Source organism: Macaca fascicularis, chromosome 4 (genome assembly GCF_037993035.2).
Source record: "Macaca fascicularis isolate 582-1 chromosome 4, T2T-MFA8v1.1".
Taxonomy (NCBI): domain Eukaryota; kingdom Metazoa; phylum Chordata; class Mammalia; order Primates; family Cercopithecidae; genus Macaca; species Macaca fascicularis.
Window position 1 is genome coordinate 124,753,926 of NC_088378.1, and position 21,542 is coordinate 124,775,467.

General features: G+C 40.2%; 1 protein-coding gene across 1 annotated transcript in view; it reads right to left on the reverse strand.

Moving 5' to 3' along the window:
• Nucleotides 1-405: 405 nt before the first annotated feature.
• MEP1A (meprin A subunit alpha) overlaps nt 406-21,542 on the reverse strand; it is a 43,167-nt gene continuing 22,030 nt past the window's right edge. The window contains exons 7-14 of the mRNA XM_005552799.3: nt 21,146-21,321; nt 15,818-16,039; nt 14,806-14,955; nt 11,692-11,907; nt 7,752-8,216; nt 6,580-6,753; nt 5,788-6,088; nt 406-1,250 (exon numbers count right to left, since the gene is read on the reverse strand). Coding sequence (XP_005552856.1) covers nt 1,094-1,250; nt 5,788-6,088; nt 6,580-6,753; nt 7,752-8,216; nt 11,692-11,907; nt 14,806-14,955; nt 15,818-16,039; nt 21,146-21,321 — 1,861 coding nt within the window. The 3' untranslated portion in view covers nt 406-1,093. The remainder of the gene's footprint in view (nt 1,251-5,787; nt 6,089-6,579; nt 6,754-7,751; nt 8,217-11,691; nt 11,908-14,805; nt 14,956-15,817; nt 16,040-21,145; nt 21,322-21,542) is intronic.

Below are 21,542 nucleotides of genomic sequence, written 5' to 3' on the forward strand. Positions count from 1 at the left end.
TTTCCAGTGCATTTTAACTCTACAAAATTGTCATAAAATATCTACTTACAAAGCCTGATAACTTAAAGGACCACTCAGAACCCTTAAAAGCTTTTCTTTTATTAAACTTACAGAGTTGACTCTTTGCTGATTGGGTATAGAAACTTTAGCTTTTTTTTTTTTTTCCCTAGCTATCTATCTTGGAACTTGATCTATCTTGGAATTTCTTTGCCCCAGACAGATTTTATCTCCTTAGGAACTATGGAAAGAAAGCATAACTAAAAATACTTCTTTAAAGTTCCCTGATACCTTCAGTTTGTTAATATGATAATGTTGTACATAAATAGCTATAAAATATACTATTAAACTTAAAAGATCTGGGAAAGAGCTTTTGAACACCCCCACCCTTCAACACACACATGCACACCCACACTTACATACAATACCAGATACAAAGAAGGTGTTAACTCAATATTTATTAAATTTATTAAAGGTCTTCTCTTAGAATTTCACAGGAAAGCAAATGCTGTGAAGCCTGGCTGCCCAGAAGAACCTTTATTTGAAATCTTTAACAAGATCTTAAAAGAGTAATGACACCACTGCGTCTAATGAAAAATGAGCATTTGATTCTAATATATTCAGCATATGAATTTCATCGTATATATTTGATCTGCAATATAAATGAGAGTTTCTACATCTTAGTTATTCATTCATTTCTTGTTTTATTCATTCAACCATTGTTGAGTGCACACAATGTGCCGCCCATGCCTCTAGGCACTGGGACCAGCATGGTCAATGAGAACAATATGTGCCTGCCCTCATGGAGCTTACAGTCTATAGGAAAGACAGTCAGTCAAACAAGTGATTTACTATGAAGTGTGATGAGTGTTGTCACAGGACACCCTAGATACATTAGGAGCACAGAGCAAGGTAATGGGATTATGTGGGGCAGAAACATGACAAGGGTCACCTATGGGGCTGGAGGCCTTAGTCCTTGGAGGTCCTATCCAAAGCAAGGCTGATAAAAAAGCTGCCCCAAACTGCACTGACCATGGGAAAATAAGGCCTGCATGGAGGAGGTGCTGCTGTGGTCTGGTCAATGCCAGCAGGCAGGTCACTTCCTTGGCCTTTGGGAAAGGATGGCAATGATGGAGAAGGTCAAGAAGATCACGCCAGCTGTGCCTCCGATCACCATGCCCAGGACGCTGCCGTGCACCTGCATGGCCTGACAGCGCTCCCCTGTGTAGAAGAAAGCGGGTCCAGAGATGCACCTGAGGGAAAAGGACATGAAGGGAGTGTGGGAACTACCCAGACCTCAGGTGTCTCCTAGCAAAACTCATCTCCACAGCAATAAAAATGGCAAATACTCACTGAGCAGGTCCACGTAGTGCCTGGTCCCATTTCAAGTGCTGTATATGAACCAACTAATTTAACCCTGCAACAACCCTTTGAGGTGGAGGCTATTACTTGGCCATTCTCATCATCTTCATCTTACAGGAAGGTTAAATAATTTGCTCAAGGTCACATTGTTAGTAAGCATTTCACACTTGAAATTTAATCCCAAGAGGTATACCTCCAGATCCAGGATTCTCAGCCACCAAGGATTCAGGAGGAAGGTCTGAGACACTAAAGGAACACATTGCCTGACACTGGCTAAGAATATAAGCTACAAAGGAAATTCCCCAGATACAGTCTGACTTAGAGCATCAGTGGTAGCTTGGAAACTTCTAAATAATATCAAATAAAATGTTACTGTAAGGTTAGTGTACTGTCACTATCTTATGAGGTTGCCCTGAGGGTCACATGAGATAATGAGGACACTGTACTTATCAAGGTATTTGACACACAGTAAGCACACAATGGCCAGCCCTTAGTTTTGTTTCTTAATGTTGTCTGGTATAAAGATCAACTAATCTCATAACCAAGGCATATAACTGGTAATGTCTCATCCATACCTTTGTAACAATTCCAGCCTTTGTTTCAAACATTCCTACTACAAAGTCTGCTCAGCAGAATTCTACAGGGCAGAGTGAAACAATCAGAAGTCAGCATTTTCTCCCTGGGCATGATAGCACACGCCTGTAACCCCAGCACTTTGGGAGGCCGGGTGGATCATCTGAGGTCAGGAGTTTGAGACCAGCCTGGCCAACATGGCGAAACCAGCCTGGCAAACATGGTCCCGTCTCTACTAAAAATACCAAAAAAATTAGCCAGACATGGCGGTGGGCATCTGTAATCCCAGCTACTCAGGAGGCTGAGGCAGGAGAATTGCTTGAACCCGGGAGGTGGAAATTGCAGTGAGCTGAAATCACGCCATTGCACTCCAGCCTGAGTGACAAGAGCAAAACTCTGTCTCAAAAAAAAAAAAAAAAAAGTCAGCATTTTCTTTTACTAATCCTGAATGATTTTACCTTCCAAAGCCTCATCTCTATCCTGAGAATTGAATTCTTAGAAATCAGTGAGTAATAGCAAGTTTGTTACATTTTTTTTCTGACCCAGTCCCCTCCAAACACAACTTAGTGATATCCCCTAGTGTTATCTTAGAAAAACTTATTCTCCCAACTCTCAGCTGCAGGTTTCTAGGAGAGGAATAGTTTGGCTGAGTAGAGGCTGACATACAAGTGGCAACCCTGGCCTCCCTTAGCCTGGGAAGGATGAAGCCTGTTGGGGGCACATAGTGGAATCTGGCATCTAAGGGCTTGTCAGGCAAAGACATGCAGACCCATGGCTTTGGAGCCCAGAAACAGATGGGCCTTCCCCAATAAAAGGAACCAGAGGGCTTCTTGGAAGACTGATTGATTATATGGGTGGGGCGGGGAAAATAAAAGATGAGCCTAGAGCATGCTATGATGCCAGAAAGTAACATTGTGTTCATAAAATCTGATGTTGAAAGAGCACAGGAGCCAACCTGGAATAGCTCCCAAAGGCCAAAACTGGGACAATAGAAGCAACAAAATAAATCACGAAATTATTGCAACAGAGCCCACTGAATAAAATAAATGTTTATGATTCCTTCATGACATAAATAAACGATCGCATAAACAAATTAGCGGGGTGAAGGGGCCATTCTTCTTTACAGAAGAATTCTAATTAACGAGTGTGAAGGACATAGGAAATCAACATTAGAAGATCCCAGTGGTGAGTATTGCGGCGGGATGTGTCAATAGATGCTGAAATTAGCGTGTGAGGATTTGAGGAAAAGCAGGATGTCTCTACGGTCTTGGAATATCTCTCCCAAGATATGTATTAATTTATCGGGAGAACCCGCTCCTGATGTTTAACGTGGGTTCTTTTCTATTCCCTAAGTGTCTTGGCTGGGTTGAGAAATAAAGGGAAAGAGCACAAGAGAGAGAAATTTAAAGCTGGGTGTCCAGGGGAGACATCACATGTCGGCAGGATCTGTGATGTTCCCCGAGCCGTAAAACCAGCAAGTTTTTAGTAGCGGTTTTCAAAAGGGGAGGGAGTGCACAAATAGGGTGTGGGTCACAGAGATCACAAACTTCACAAGGTAATAAAATACCACAAAGCAAATGGAGGCAGGGCGAGATCACAGGATCACAGGATGAGGTGAAATTAACATTGCTAAGGAAATTTCAGGCAAGCATTGTCACTGATAACATCTTATCAAGAAACAGGGTTTGAGAGCAAACAACCTGTCTGACCAAAATTTATTAGGTGGGAATTTTCCTTCTCCTAATAAGCCTGGGAGCACTACAGGAGACCGGGCTTATTTCATCCCTTCGGCTTTGACCATAAAAGACAGGAGGCTTCTAAAGGGGCCGTTTATAGGCCTACCCTCAGGACGCATTCTCTTTCTCAGGGACGTTCCTTGCTGAGAAAAAGAATTCAGGGATATTTCTCCTATTTGCTTATGAAAGAGGAGCAATATAGCTCTATTCCATCCTGCTCACCTGCGGCCAGTTCAAAGTTACCTGTCTTGTTCCCTGAACATCGCTGTTATCCTGTTCTTTTTTAAAGATGCCCAGATTTCATATTGTTCAAACACACATGCTCTACCAACAATTTGTGCAGTTGACACAATCACAGGGTCCTGAGGCAACATTCATCCTCCTCAGCTTAGGAAGAAGATGACATTGTCCTGGCAGCCTAAGAGATTAAAGTAAAGACAGGCATAGGAAAACACAAGGGTATTGATCGGGGAAGGGATAAGTGTCCATGAAATCTTCACAATTTATGTTCAGAGATTACAGTAAAGACAGGCGTAAGAAATTATAAAAGTATTAATTTAAGGAACTAATAAATGTCCATAAAATCTTCACAATTTATGTTCTTCTGCCATGGCTTCAGCCAGTCCCTCCGTTCGGGGTCCCTGACTTCCTGCAACATTAATTACAGAGGGAGAAACGGTAACTCTTCAGTGGAGAGGCCAACATGCCGTTGGCCGGATGATGAAGGTTGACATCACCAATACTGACATGTACCGGCATCATGTACCTGCTCACGTGATGCAGTGAGAAGGCATAGCACATCTTTACTAATCTTGCCACAAATGTGAAACCTCAATCTAATCATGAGAGAACAAGATGAACCAAAAAAAAAAAAATCCCTGACCAGAGATCTTCAAAAGTGTCAAGGTAATGAAAGACAAGAAAGAACTAAGGAATTGTCCCAGATTGGAGGGGATTAGGAGACAGGAGACATAAAAGCTAAATATAACATGAGATCCGTAATTGGATCCTGAAACAGAGAAAGAACATTAGTGGGAAAGTTGGGAAGAGCTGAATAAGGCCTGTAATGTATTTACTAGCATTGTACCAATGTTCACTTGTTGGCTATGCTAATTGTACTACTGTTTGTGTCATATGCTAACATTAGGGAAAGCTGGGTGAATGGTATAGAGAAAGCCTCTGTAGTATTTTTGCATTGTATCTGTAAGTCTAAAATTATTTCAAAATAAAAACTACAAAAAGAAAAAAACATGGAAACTAAAAAGAACTCAGAAGAAATGTAAATTTTTGAGGCAGGCAGAATAGTTCCTACATCTGCTACTGTTCAAATGGAACTGCTACTTCTGTCATCACATACCTCCTTTTGTGAAACAGCTTTTAGGGTTTCATGCAAGCAAACATTATAAAAATAACTATTAAATATAGCAAACTGTGCTGCCAGACAGACCTAGATGCAAGTCCCAGCTTCAGCATTTTCCGTCTGGGTAGGTTTTAGATAAATTACTTAACCTTTCTAAGCTTCAACTTCTTGATACACTAATTGGGGATAAGAAGAGCCCTTATGTCAGAGGTGGCAGTGAGAATGAATTTAGATCATGTGTGGAAGATGCTCAGGAGACTACACAATGTATAACAAGGGGTCAGAAATATCAGGTGTTCTTACTACTAATATTGAAAATATAACTGTAATAATAGCACTGTATAAATGACAGACTATAGAACTAATAATCATTAGGAACTAATAATAACATCTGTAGTCAGCAAAGATTTAAGCTTCGTCTTGAGACCCACTGTCATGGAGTAGAAAGTCCCTAGGCTAGAAGCCATCTTGGATGTTGTTAGAGTTAGAAATTCCAACAACATCCAAGATGCTGTTGACAATACCCCAGAGGAGGAAAAGAGGTGGAAGTCAAGAGACAAGGAGACCTGGGACACCTCTGTCCTGGCAGCGTAAGCCCATGAATCCAGGGCACACCTTTGTAGAGTCAAGGAAAACCGCATCCAGTTGATCATCTGAGGTAGTCTTTGCCCTACTCTGCAAACAGCACCCTTTACCAGGGGAAGCATGCACGCAGCCCAGGTCTGCTGGCCTGCCTGTCTCCCCAGTCACAGAGCCTACCTGCAGCTCGCCATCCCCTTCACGTTCACACAGACGCCATCATTTTGGCAAGGGTTTGGGTCACATGGGTCTCTGAAGTACTGTGGCCAGTTATGGTCCTCCAGGGGACCTGTGTTCTCCACTGACCGCTTCTGTCGGCTGGGCTGCCCCTGGCTCAGGCTGACAGGTAGCACTTCCTCTAACATGGCCTTTCCCGAACCTTCTTCGGAGACCTGCAACTCCTGGCCTTGGAGAATGAGGCTTCGGGGGCTCAGTCTTTTGCCTTTAGTGGGAACTTCAGTCTGGCTGAGGTGGGTGATATCTTCAGGAAATAGAGGGTCATGAGGAAGATCCAGGATTAGTAACTGACTACAATTAACTCCCACTTCTGGTGAAAGTTCCCCAGCCTGCTTCTATCTCCCATCACCCTTAGTGACATGAAAAAGTGGCTTTGAATCCAGCTGATTCCCATAGTATTAGCTATTTTTATTTTAAAGTAATCCAGTCACATTTTTATTTATCGAATTTGCAAAAGGAAGCATAAAGTTAGCAAGGATAGACTGATGGAAACTAAATTGAAATCAGCCAACTGTTACCTCTGATAAAATTATCAAAAAGATGACACTAAAATTTCAGTTTCTTTCAAGGACAGTTAAAATAAAGATGTGAGTCCTTGACCAATTGAATAAAATCTCCTACAACACATTTTTCTTAACCTCATCCCCACCCTCTATGTGTGCTTTAAAATCAGGATAAAATTAGTAGAGTGCCAAGAGCATAGGGTTATTTACTCAGGAAGACCAACAAAAGTACCTTCAAAGTCCACAAACATGATGAGGTCATCATTTTTCAGGAAGCTCCTCCTTTTCAGCATTTGGTGGGAGATGAAACCACTCCAGCCAAAGTCGATGCTTCTAAAACAATCACAGTCTGTATGATAGGTTCCTACCCTGGACGGCCTGTCCCAGATGACAGTGTCATTTATCACTGCAAAGTTGTAGGTAACATAAAATCACATTACCTCTTTAGATTTCACTTTCCAGTTTGTCTTTGATAAGGATACAGGGCTTTGTAAATCAGAAAAAAAAAAAAAAAAAACCGTGTTGGAAAAAAATTAGGCTATTTACTCTTTCCAGGAGAACTGCAATTCAGAATTGAAAGATGGGAGAGGCAGAGAATCACAGCTCTGAGTGAGCTGTTGTCTGCTACTGAGTGACTCTCTTAATGAAAAGAGAGGGACAGCTACGACTTCTTTCTTCTAAGGCTTAGGTCTTCTCTTTTGAAAAAAAAAAAAAAAATAGTGCCGGGCACAGTGGCTCACACCTGTAATCCCAGCGCTTTGGGAGGCCGAGGCGGGTGCATTGCCTGAGCTCAGGAGTTCAAGACCAGCCTGGGCAACACGGTGAAACCCCGTCTCTACTCGGGAGTTTGAGACTGGAGAATTGCTTGGACGTGGTAGGTGGAGGTTGCAGTGAGCGGAGATTGCGCCATTACACTCCAGTCTGGGTGACAGAGCAAGACTCCATCTCAAAAAAAAAAACAAAAAAGTTTGTCCATTTCTTTACTGATGTAAGTTTATTTCATGAACATAGTAACATTGAGTACTATTTTAGGAGTAAGTACACTAGCTCTGCACAGAGCCTAGCAAGTTCTGAGTATTTGATAAATGATTAGCAGTATCTGTTTCCTCAATCACAATGAACTCGATGAGGCAGGGACCACCTGATTCACTGGTATTCTAAGTACCTAGTACAGAGTTTGGCACATGGTAAGCCCTCAATAGATGTTTGATGAGTGAATTTAGGAAAGGGAAGGAGGATATCATGGCACTGAAAATCTTAACTTGAAATTCCAATACAACTATGTTATTGGTATTCCCAAGGAGACAATGTGAGGGGAACGTTACTCTTTCTTGCACAACAGAATCACATCTGTGGGCCTTTCTGGGTCGAGGAGTAGTTCTTATTTATGCTGACACCACCCACCTGGAGATGTATGCAACTTGGAGGTAGTGAACACCATGCTTGAGGACATCCTGTTCCTGACATCGGGCTCCTGGTCGAGGATGGTAATTATCACCTGTCTGTTTTCTACTGGCCACTCCAGGATAGCATCGTTCTCCCCACTGCACATGTGGAAAGCAAGTCTCAGGTAGCCAGAGTTTTCTCTGCCATGGGGGTATAAAGTTAACCCAAAACCATAGCCCTCTGAGTTGTAGAATCGAGGGCTCTGAAGCTTGTCCCCTTTGCTGGTGTTCTCCAAGACTTGGGAGAAATTCTGGACTGTCCAGACCCCCGTGGGGCAGGGGGTTTCTGTTAGAGTGATGTCATCTAGGTAAATTCCCCCAGTTGAGTTCTGAGGGTCGCCTTTTGTGCCCTGGAAAAGGTAGCGAAACTTCTGTTCCTCTTTGAGCACCACATGGGCAATTTTCCAATTATGGTCATCATCTCCTGAGGACAGAGAACAAGGCTGGTGAGAATCATGGCCAACACTTAGTGAGTATTTATTGTGAGTTTGGCACAGTGCCATGTGCTTTCCGTAAATAATCTCATCAAATCCTCACAACAGCCCTATAACATAGGTACTATTATAAACTGGTTAAGTAACTTTTCCAAAGTTACATATCTAATAAGGAAAAATGGTTTCTTAAAATACTATGATTTATTTTAAAATTCACATTCAAGTCTTAACCATGAATTTGTTTTCCACTATCAGTATAAGAATCCAGGTTCTGGATTTCCTTCTGAGTGGGCTGGTTTCAAGTGTAACCCCTAATGTTAGCAATGAAAGCCCAAGTGTTAGGCTGAATCATATAAAATAGCCATTTTGTAAGCCAAAAGTCAAAAAATAGTAACTCCATATGGTCTGACCTGTCACTTGTTGCCAGAGAGCTATAAGGAATGCTGAAGAGCAGATAATAACTTGTAGGACTAACTGAGTCTTCCCTACCTGAAACTGACTCCCTCTCCAACATCTAGACTTTTTTCTCTTCCTTATATTATCTGAAAGTCCACCATGTAGGGGAGCGAGGTAATCCAAAGAGAGTACTCTTGTCTAGAAATTCACATTCTAATAAAGATTAGGTCTACTTGCTTTTTCTCTGAGCAAGAACTAGAGGTGGGACTTTTGAATTAAGAGCTGAGGAAAGATGGTGAGAAGCCTGTTCTAGAACATGGGATCCTCCGTTGAACAGCATACAAAGCCAGACAGGAGCTTGGGGATACTGGAGAGAGGAAACTGCAAAAGCAGAGCAACTCAATTCCCCAAAGAGATGCACCTACATTGGTATTTTTGCACAGGATATTCCCTAGAGTTGGGCTTGAAGAGGAGAGGAAAAATGCTTCCAAGTGGAAGTCATGTTGGCCAAACTGAGTTCCTACAGATGAGTGTCTTTTTTCCTTCTTCTGTGTCTTTTAACCAGAAATCTACTTACAGAACTATATTTTCCCTGAAATGGAAAAGACCTTGAATCTCCCTTTGTTTTCAGGCCATTCTCTTTAAGGACAACTTCAAGGGACAGGTCTAACAATATTCTGTTTCCTAGGGTGGAGCTGATTATGGTCTGTGTGGTTAGGTTACATGGGAACATAGGAGAGAGCTAGAGAAAGCACACGACCACCTCTGTAACATACAAATCTAGGTAGCTGCAGTATCCTGGGCAGAGCACTGCAGCCTACTGGAACACACATGGACTTGAAGGGCAATAGGTGCCAGAAAGTCTAGGAATAGGAACAGAGATATAGGATTTGAACTATTTATCCAGCAGGTTATAGATCACGGAAATTCTGTCAAGAGAATAGGATTCCGTTCTGGCTGATGAGTACCTGCTTTGTTTTTTCTTAATATAGGATGTCAAAATGAGGTTGAGATGGGGGAATTGGTACTGGGAAGGAGACCCAGGAGACTATACCATATAGGCAAAGATTCATCTGTGAAATTTTTAAGAAGGTTTCATTTATATGCTTCCACAGGGCTGCCCTAAATCAGTCAGGCAACAATGCTACTAAGATTGTTTGAGACAAACTTAATCCTTGTTAGTTCAGAATTGTCATCTATAAGGAAGTCCTGGCCTCAGTAAAAATGTGTGTGTGTGTGCGTGCGTGTGTACATACACATAGTTGTATGCAAACATTTTTCATGTAAGTTTGTATATAAGCATTACGTATGCAACATATATTATATACAGATATGCATATGGACATATTTTGTGTGTAACTGTTTTGGTCAAAATATACATTTTGCAAAACTTAAAAGCTATTCAAATTGGTTGCAACTGTCTTAAGTTGAATATCACATAAACAACACTAAGTGATATTCAATTAACCTTTTTGAAAAATGTCATTGACAAACCAGTATCGGAACAGACTACTTTAAAAACCCATTCATACAGTGTTCCCAGGGAACTTACACAGACATACTCTGAATTCAATGAAACACAAAGCACAGCAGTGTAAGAAAATAATTAAGCATGCGATGTTTGCTTGGTTGGTTTTATGCTTAAAAGTAACACTTTTAGCTTTAGATGAAAGTGAGTGATAACAGCTCCCATCAATACTATTGAAACTCCAACTCATTTTCTCATTAAATATTTACAATCCTTGGTAACATAACACATCCTCAACTCCTAAAGCGTATCTAGCTGTCATCCTTTCATCATGTAAACTATGATAAATTTCAACCAGAAAAGTGAGCCCCTCCAAACTGTGATTTGTAGAGTTCTCAGGCAGCCCACACAGTGGCTTGGATATAGGTGATTTGGGCACCTATTCTTACAAGTGACCTCTAAGGAAGGTTTCTCCTTCAAGAGCAGCAGATATATAAAAACTAATTCCTTTCTCTGGACTCATTTCAATGGATAAATTAAATGCTAAGGTAGGAGGTTGGATGCTAGGATAATCTGGCCATAAATCAAGATCCAGGGTTATAAACAAAGTATTTGCTTTCTTTTCTTGTGGTGGTGGTTCATTCATAACTAGGAAAAGGGAGACAAGCTTTCTTTTCAACAAAAAGTTTCTCCATCTGTAATCATTTACATGTTGACCTTCTTATGTAAATATTCAAAGCGACACTTAGGAACATGTAAGTGATTATAGGAAGTTAACGTATACAAATGACTTATTTGCCACCAACTTCACAAGCAGGCTTCAAGTTACATCAGCATATTAAATAATGGTATCATTTGTTTTTCTGAAACAGATGCAAAACACTATGGTCAACTTTTTTTCTTTTTCTTTTTCTTTTTTTTTTTTTTAGATGGAGTCTTGTTCTGTTGCCAGGCTAGAGTGCAGTGGTGCAATCTTGGCTCACTGCAACCTCCGACTCCCGGGTTCCAGCAATTCTCCTGCCTCAACCTCCCAAGTAGTTGGGACTACACGCGTGTGCATCACCATGCCTAGCTAATTTTTGCATTTTTAGTAGAGACGGGGTTTCATCATATTGGCCAGGATGATCTCAATCTCCTGACCTTGTGATCCGCCCACCTCGGCCTCCCGAAGTGCTGGGATTCCAGGCATGAGCTGGTCAACTATTTAACTACTCTCTGTCCAGCAACATCAATTCCCACAGGTCTTTTAGCTTCTTATCTCCATTCCTGAACCATCCATTTTCTCAGTCTTGGCCTTTGCTTTCTCTAAATTTCTAGTGAAAACTGGATTTGTATATTCTGACTGGCTTCTTACAAAAATATATTTCATCCCTACCTAAGCCCAAGATACTGCTTCTAATTTCTCAGTGGTTAAAACATTCATAGAGTAATTAAAACATGCCATACATTATGTTAAGCTCTGAGAAGAGGAGGAAGTGGGTGGAGGAAAAGGAAGAGGCAAGAGAGAAGAAGGAGGAGTAGGAAGAAAGAGGGAAGGAGGAGAAGCAGCAGGATCCCAGATTTTAACCCAATCCATTCCTTGTGTGGATGCCTCTAAGTACCTTGAAAAGTCTGCACCTTTACCAGCTTGCGAACATTGCCTGTGCTGTCATCCCTCCTGACCCAGACAATGAGTCTGTCTGAAGGACTTCCGGTCATTTTATAGAAAAATTGCAGGCACTGCTGCTTCCTCTTTGGGTAAAGAATCCGAGACTCCAGTAGGGCTGCCTCTTCCGCGGACCCCGAGCTGGTGCTGAGCTGCATGAAGTAGCCGGCACCTATGGAAAGAGCACCCAGACATCACACGTCTGGCTTCCCACACCCCAAGGTTCTGTCCACCCAAACAAAGTGAAATAGTGAACCATGGCCATTGTCCAGGCAACAAAAGCTAGAACTCTTCAGAGGAAAATAAAAAGAAGGACATTTTTCAACAAACATTCTCTGTCTCAATGGACTTAGTCACTGGCTAAAGCTTGCTCTCCACTGTTGCGTTTGATTGCCTTTGTTCCAAGATTGTGAAATGTATACCTCTGACTTAAAGAAACACAGGCTTCAAGCAATGTTTGATGGAATTTGGTGTCTGTGAGATGAATTCTATTATTCTCATTGACTTCGTCATTTAAATTAGAGATTCATTCCAAGGAAAAGAGTTGGGTTGGTCTCGTCATTGTATAAGACACTGTGGAATTCAAAGGGTTAGGATTTGGTTTTAAACATTGACAATGATAAGGGTTCAATTTCCCCTGTTGCTAGCCTAATAACTAGGTGGCAAAAATAATCAGTGGCAAAAAATAATCTTTACTATATTATAAGAAGGGCTATTCAGGACACATTAGAGACTAAATGGAAATTTCTCCTGAATGTAAAAGGAGGCATTGGAAGGACACTGAAGAGGGTGAAAAGTGTGTACATTAGTGCCAGAGATGGGGTTTACCTGACTCAGATACCTCAAAACTCATTCCTCTAAAAATAATCAGGTAGCTAAACAAATGTACCATTTGGTAAACCACACACTTGTCAAAGTCAAGCACAATGAAAAATTCTTGCATATGAAGAAGTTCTTTATCCTGTGTTCCAACACTCAACTCCATATCAAAACACTTCAATCAAAACATTTCCCAAGATAAAAATAAAGTAAGTGTACAGTATAGTGCTGGGTACTCCAGTGTTGCTCCGTGATGCTCCCAGCTTCATCCTGCCTCACACTCAGGCACTTGCCTTTCATATCAGCAGCAAGCAATGATGGTTTAAATAAGCCTCCTACCACGCTTAAAATATCACAATGACTTTAATATTAATGCAGGGCAAATTATATTCCCTTGTAGCTTCTTCTCAGTATTTGAACTTGCCTGAGACCTCTGAATTATAATTATATATTGAATGCCTGGGTTACAAAAAAAAAAAAAAAAAAAAGAGTGCACAAGGCTAAAAAGGTTTCTAAGTAATTCTTACTGAGGAATTCTTTTATGAAGCATTCATTGAGAGTCAAATAATTCAAGTCCAGAACTCTGGAGGCCTAAATTATCCCCAGCTCTGCCAATACCTAGGTGTTTATTTATTTCTGTGGGTTTTGAATGGGAGGGATCCTCCCAAGGGATCCTTCGAGCTCTTCATGTCTATGCATCCACCTGTAACTACGCAAGAGTTCTCTAGCAGAGGGACATGTTTCATTACATACCTCCTCTGAAAGAAGCATAATAGCTGCTCAAGTTAACCTGATACAGCTTTTCCAGATCTTTCTTCTGGGCTGTGGTCCTTTTCTCTTACTAGAACATTCTTTCAGCAGATTCCTCTCACAGTAAAGATTACCTTTGTGTTTAGCTGGCAATTGTACATTAGCCTAGCAGCAAGCCCACAGAATAGGTTGGATTAGAGGCTAAAACGGAAATTTAGAGAGCACTTCAGGCTTGGATCAACCTTTGGACACTTGGAATGATATATTTGATAATCTGATCTGTGACAGAAACTTTTACCCTCTTCCAAAGGTGGAGGAAGTGTCAGTGGCTTATCACCTCTGACATTCCCTGTGGTGGCCTGGAATCTGGGTGACAGGCTGTGTCCCTTCTGGGAAGGGAATCTCACCAACTCTCAGACAGTTGTAGACTAAGTGACTTCGCAATAGTCTAGTCTTTAAAAGGCTATAATAATCCATAACCTCATCTGCTTCCAAATATGGTTAAGATGAATTCAATGGCAGGCACAGAACACTAGAAGGCTAAAACAGAAAAACAAAATAAATGGAACCTCTGGAGAGAAAGGGAAGATGGAAAAATGGGAAGTGAAGCTGCTGGTCTGCAGGTAGGGGCTTTGTATGCATTATCTTCTTCCACTGTCACTGTGAAGTAGACATCAATATTTTGATGTTTACAGAGGCTTGCAAAAGCCAAGACTTTTAGAAAAAGCACACACATAACAACAACTTCCTGTGGTCACAATTAGTAAGTGGTGAAGCCATATTTCAATTAGTAAGTGGTGAAGTCACTTAGTCCATAACTGTCTGTCTTTTTCACTACACAAACCATATATAGGAAGTATCTGAAGCTGTGCTATCCAATACAGTGGCTACCAAACCTATGTGGCTGTTGAGTGCTTGAATTGTGGCCAGTGCAAACTGAGATGCACTGCAGGAGTAAAATATGTGTCAAATTTAAAATACTTAGCCTGAAAAAAGTGAAGCATCTTGTAACAACTTTTATATTGATTACATGTTGAAATGCTACTATTTGGATATACTGAGTTACAAAATACGTTATTAAAATTAATTTCACCTGTTTTATTTTACTTTTTCACATAGGTGTTAAAAGTCCGATGTGTTATCCATTGTGCCACAGAGCCAGATTCACGTGGACATTAGAAAATTCTACATTATATATGTGACTCACATTATATTTCTTTAGGAGGGTGTGGCTCTACAGACATTGCCTTTATTTACGAGGTTTTATCTTATCAATCATATACCAATATCAGTTTTGCTTAAATGCATCTTTCTTTTGTGTGCCCAGAGACTGGATGCTTTTTATTGAGTTAATAATTAAGATATGAGAAATTTTTTTGTCCTTGTTCAGATTTTCAAGTTTGATAACTAACATTCTGACTGAGGCAAAACATGGTGATTAGCATAACCTAATCGAACCTGTTGAACCACATCAATGTGTTTGCTTTCCACTTTCACTGACCTGTGCATTGTCCCAGCAAGGTGTGATCCACTTCTCCAGCCTGAGCACTGTCCTGATGGACCCAGTCAGTGTCATCTGTGGTGCCCTGAATCATCCCACAGATGTTTGCCTTCTCAAAAGTACAGTGGTCCAAAAGAGTGTGAGTTGTGGCTGAAAATGATATTTTTATCATCTGGTTAAAAATGAAAGATAGTCATTCCAAATAGCTAATGTCTTAAGCCACTAAAACCTCATTGCTCAGATACAACAGTATCACAAGCTTGTTTTCTTGACTGTTTCTCAAACGCAAATCTTACTGTCATCAGATCTTAGTACTTGCTGATATAGACACAGCCCTACCTATCTCACAGAGTCAAGATTAAAAAAAAAATCTATAATCATTCTCTGCTATGTAAATACCAACCATAAACGCCTTTAGATCAAGAACAAGGTACCTATAATACTTGGCTTTGTACTTAGTAGGTCTTCTGTACATACTTACTGAACAGAATCAAACATTTTATCTCTGAAGGCTAGTGGGGTCATCTTTAGAAAATACCCTGCCCCAGAGGATTAGGTTACTCTAGGAATAACTAATGTACATAAAAAATTTTTCAGGATACAAAATGCTTTCAAGTCTATCACGTATCTTGAGCTTTACATAATAATGCATCCTCCAAAAGAAGCAAAAGAAGCTAGACAATAACAGCTCCTTACATTTGTCCAGTACCTTGACTTTACAAAACACAACTACATAACTGGTTTTTATAACCATCCTATAAGGTTGGTGCTATAGTTTTATTTGTTTTTTGTTTTTAACTACTCAACTCTGCCATTGTAGCACAAAAACAGCCATAGACAATACTTAAACAAATGGGTCTAGAAGTAGACCAACAAAAGTTATGCAGTTTGTTCTTATTCTTTTAGCTAGAACATTAAAGAAGAGTAAAGGAAAATGTAAAGGAAATCTCTAAGGCTGAGGGAATCTCTGCTGAGGCTAGTTTACCAAGTTCTCAAAAACAGAGGTACTCACTGCAATTGTACATTCGGTTCAGCCTCTCTAAATCAATGGCACTGAAATCCAGGCGCTGTCCGATAATGGAGTTAAACTCAGGGATCTTGGCTGTGATGGTGGGAACACTTGCATTCTTGTTAAATGAGAAAGGCTGGTAGTGCATCAAAGACTCATAGTCATAGGGTGTATTGAGGTCTGTGATGAGGCTATCATCATAGGTGTCAAAGTTGTGCTGGTAACCTGTTAGGGAGAGAATCCACAGGTCCTGCTCTGTCATGGTATTTTCCCCGTGCTGCTCTTTGACTACAGACCCAGAGACCCTCCAAAAAAGGGAAATAGTTATTAAATATATATATTTAAATAGATTATTATATTTAAATAAATATATTATATATAATATATAAATATATATTATATATAATACATATTAATAAATACTAATATTAATAAATATTATATTGATTATATCTACTCTATAAATAATATATAGATATATAATAATATATAAATAATCTAATAAAATAGATTTATTATATTCAAGTATATATTTAAATAAATCTAAATATAAATTAAATATAAATTATATTTTATAAGCAATATAATGTAAAATTACTATGTATCATTGATTATTATTAGTTAACATATTAATATACAATAATGTGCACAATATTGCAATAACTAAAATACATATTATAGAATACAGATAAATATTAGAAATTACTAAGTATATGTACATGTTTACACCAAAGATACATTATAAATATATACAATTGTGTGTGTATCTGTGTGTGTGTGTATGTGTGTGTAAGACTTTCAGAAAGAGAAGGTAAAATAGCAAAGCTGAGGAAGTCATTCCCAAGGACAGGAAAAATAATTTTTGAATTCAGGAAAATGTTCACAATTGATTATATTCAAGACACATCGTTCTAACAGCCAAGTATCTCATCCACTGAGTCTGCCCAGAGCTGTACCTGGCCTACTCTTCATGGGTTAGGAGAAGGAAATCTGAGGGGCAGAGGGAAAGGTAAGCAGCTGAAAGCAAGACGGGGATCCTGTCAGTCAAGGCTCACATCCTTCTGTTCCAGCAATAGCCTCATGGAGAATAAAAATAAAATGGGAAGAAGAAAACTTATTTTCCTGTCAAAAGAGGAAAGGTAGATATTTTTCTGAGATTAGTGAAAGTGAGATAAGATGTGCTGCCATGTAAAAAACTGAACAAAATAACTGATCAGAGGGTCTTTGAATTGACTAATAACCATCGGGAATTTACTGTTTGAGCTGCATTAATGGAAAGTTTTGCAGATTTTTGATTTTCTTCTTGTGGAGTGATAGGAAAACTGACTGCAAATGTGGCTAACTCTTCCAGTCATAACTTCCCATCCTCATATTCTTCTCTAGCTCTTTGTCCAGTCACTTTTTGTTTGTTTGCTTGTTTAGTTTTGAGACGGAGTTTTTGCTCTGTTTCCCAGGCTGGTGTGCAATGGCAAGATCTCAGCTCACTGCAACCTCTGCCTCCTGGGTTCAAACAATTCTCCTGCCTCAGCCTCCTGAGTAGCTGGGATTACAGGCGCGCCGCACCATGCCTGGCTAATTTTTGAATTTTTAGTAGAGATGAGGTTTCACCATGTTGGCCAAGCTGGTCTCAAACTCCTGACCTCAGGTGATCCGCCTGCATCGGTCTCTCAAAGTGCTGGGATTATAGGCATGAACCACAGTGCCTGGCCTCATCCAGTTACTTTGAACAATTAGAGAGAAAAAAACGTAACTGCCTCTTACAGAGTTACATGCAGGACTGCAGAAGTGTGGTGTGGCCAGGCGGTGCTCCAGCAGGTGCCTGTGGGAGTCTCTGAATGCTTTTGGAAAAGCTAAGGAACAAGACCACGTTTGAGCAATATCTTGCTTTAACTGTAAAATCTGAATACTGATGTTTCATTCTCCCAACTCATGGGGATTGTATTGGGAATTACTTGAGAGAGATCAGAGCATTTTTGAAGGTGGGACAGGTCTAAAAGAAACAATGGCTCTAACAGGGAAGTGGAAAGTTAATCCCTCCACAGTACTTGGTCCTAGGATATCATTTGAGGTAATGGAATTGTAAAGAGCATCAAGAGTCTAGAATCTTTTGGTAACTCTCAGTGGCTCCTGAAGCAAAGCACTTTCAACTCACTGGATGTGCTTTACTTAATTTTCCATGAATCATCTGATTAGAGGTAGGGCACAGTGGCTCACAGCTGTAATCACAGCACTTTGGGAAGCTGAGGCTGGTGGATCACTTGAGGCCAGGAGTTCAAAACCAGCCTGGCCCACATGGTGAAACCCCGTCTCTACTAAAAAATACAAAAATTAGCTGGGCATGGTGGCGGATGCTGGTAATCCCAGCTATTCAGGAGGCTGAGGCATGAGAATCGCTTGAACCCGGAAGGTGGAGGTCGCAGTGAGCCGAGATTGCACCACTGCACTCCAGCCTGGATGACAGAGCAAGGCTCTGTCTCAAAACAAAAACAAAAATCCCATCAGGTTAGATTATTTTAATCTGTATTACTCATGGATTCTTATGAGAATACTTAACAAACAAATATTTTGAATAATTTTTAAAAATGTATTCAACATGTTTTTGTTGGGCCTAGTATCCACTGAGAGCTGTGCTAGGCTGCTAGTGGCCCCCAACAGTGAATAGGATAGGGACTCACAGCTGAGAGTGAAAAGGGGCTATAATCCAGGGCATGTGATCCTGTAAACCAGGGGTCAGTCAGCAAACCTGTTCTAGAGTAGATAGAAAATATGTTCTCTGTTGTAACTACTCAAGTCTGCCATTGTAGCACAAAAACAGCCATAGACAATACTTAAACAAATGGTTATGATTGTGTTTCCATAAAGCTTTATTTACAAAAGCAAGTAGATATGGCCCATGGACTATAGTTTGTCAACCCCTGCTAGACCTCAAAAGTTGAGTTTTTTCCCTAGCATAAGGAAACAAATTTCAAAAACACAATTCCGATTCAAGAAATGGAGATGGACGTTGGGAGAGAATTACATTGCCAGTACCGTGTCTCCTTAAGTTAAACAGAAAGCTTGTCATTAACCAAAGTTAAATCAATAAAATTCATAAATTACCCTGATAAATAATACTGCCTGTGTTGACAATCTTATTAGATTTGATGTCTCTTTTGAGAACAGTTCTCCCGTGGTTGCAGTCAATTTAGATATATGGAATTGTACCTGATGAAAACACAGATAGGAGACGAGCAAATATGTGTTGAGCAACCCGTGCTCAAACCAGAGCTGAGCAAGTCTGCACTTGACCCTGGCAAATGTCCCTCACTCCGATAAAGGGAACCTCATTTGGCCTAAAACCATTTTAAAAGCACTAAGTATTGTCTTCTATAAGACTTGGAAGTAGGAATGTTTTCTGCTTTCTTACAAAATTTTTATCAAAGCCAAGTATATGCACGGGAAGATAAGAAATTAGGGCTTACAGGCAAATATAGACAAAGTCTAATAGTCCCCTGAGTAGTGCAATCAGAGATTCAGTCCTTGGACCTATTACTCCATTTCCTTCTTCCTTCTACACACACACAGTTATAACACAATTACTACTGAGAGATAGGTACACGAAGCCTGAGCTATTATTTCATCTCTGGGTGAATATGCTCCAAAACTTTTCTAGATTGGACTGGGAGGCAAAAAAGAGTGCTATCTGGCCTCTGGTCCAGTGGATGGTGGTAAGATGGTTGGAGTAAGTGGGTAGGCTCAAACCTGGTGACCTATTAGACTTATAAGTTACATTTTTCTTCCTTACTACACCAACCCACATTCATAGAGTTACCAGAATATAAAAGACTGGGAAGGCACAGGATGAGAAACCTCACAGGTGATTTTGATTAGGCAGCGTTATCTACCCTGATCTCATGTGAAAATCATTGACCACCTTACTCTGAAATGAACTATTACAGTCCTGGCAGAAAACTTTTGAAGATTCATAATTAATTTTAAAGGTTGGTCAGTTCTTCCAAGCCCCTAAAAGTAAAATTATTATAGATGCACTGCAATATATGAATCCGCATATAAAATTGGGATCTAAATAAAACAGATACCTACACAAGGCTATGATTTGTTTTATAAAAGCCATGCCTGGAAACAGTTAAGGCATTTTAAATACATTAAAGTTGCATTAATCTCTAACTGCCGAAAACGATGTTTTTGCATTCTCTACACTAATTCCTACTTAAAAACTAGTTATCTTCAGAAACATAGCATTGGCTTCTTCTTTTTTTTTTTTTTTTTTTTCTAGTACATCAGGAAACTGCTCAATAAATGTTCTAGCGTACTCAAAAGCACTCTACTTCATTGTCTCAAACAATTAAGGAAAGTAAAGGCCAGATACAGTGGCTCATGCCTGTAATCCCAGCACTTTGGGAGGCCAAGGCAGGAGGATCACCTGAGGTCATGAGTTCGAGACCAGCCTGACCAACATGATGAAACCCCGTCTCTACTTAAAAAATACAGAATTCACCAGGTGTGGTGACACACACCTATAATCCCAGCTGAGGCAGGAGAATCGCTTCAACTCAGGAGGCAGAGGTTGCAGTGAGCCGAGATCGCACCATTGCACTCCAGCCTGGGCAACAAGAGCAAAACTCTGTCTCAAAACAAAACAACCTAAAGAACAATGAAATTTTTAGAATAATATAACTGAATAACATGTAAGACCAAACTGTTATCTTTTGCATAGTATGAGATGGAGGCAGAAGAAGCAAGGTGCTTAGAAACAAGGAAGAAAAAAACATTAACCTTTGATTAATCAGAACCCAGATAACTAGCCAGAATTAACATAATTGGGGTGTTATTTCAGATAAAAGCATGTATTTTTTGCTTTTGTTTTTAAACATTTTTTATTGATTTGGTAAAGCAACTGAAAAAAATACTTCTCAAGTATGTCCTATAGTCATGGAATAATCAACTAAACCTCAAACAGCCTTCTATAGGCACGGGAGATTTCACATCCAGAGAAATGACTGTAATAGCTGGATTCACTTTCCTCATTAAGACAGGAAAGTAGACAGTTTAGATAGAGTTTTAATGAAAACTCTGATACAAAGCAAAGCTTCTGATTAACTTTCAGTTGACTCCCACAGTGAATTAACATCGATCCCTGAGACCCTTATCTGCGATGAATTACGGTCAGATCAGCACAGCCCACATAAAGGGCCAACACATCATAACCTCTTCATAGTCTTTGTTCCCACTAGAGATGCTGAAGCTCCTGTCCACACAGATTTGGCCTGGTCATTCCAGGATTGGTCTCAGCCAGTGATAAATGTGATAGCAATCTCCACCCAATCACACCTGAAAGAATTTCGTCCCACCAGATGTTCACATAATCATCCCGGTCCGTTCTTGACTGCTCGTGGTAAAATCCCAAAGCATGCAGGATCTCGTGTTCTATGATGGCCTTATAGTCACAGCCTTGGCCAATGGAAAGGTTCTGTCCCACATGTTGGTCACCAACCTCAGACCAGCACCTTTAAAGAGGAGAAGAGGAAACATTTCTTCTAGAGAATTTTTAAGTGGCTGTCATTCACAGTACCGCAAAACACAAATTAGGAGGGAATTAGGCTTGATTTTAAAAAGAAATTACCAACAGCATTCTCATATGCTAATGGTCCAAAGATAGGGGACGCTTAAAGAAGGAACATTCCCCAGAGGGAATACTATGCAGGCTTTAAAAGTGAAGATATAATAC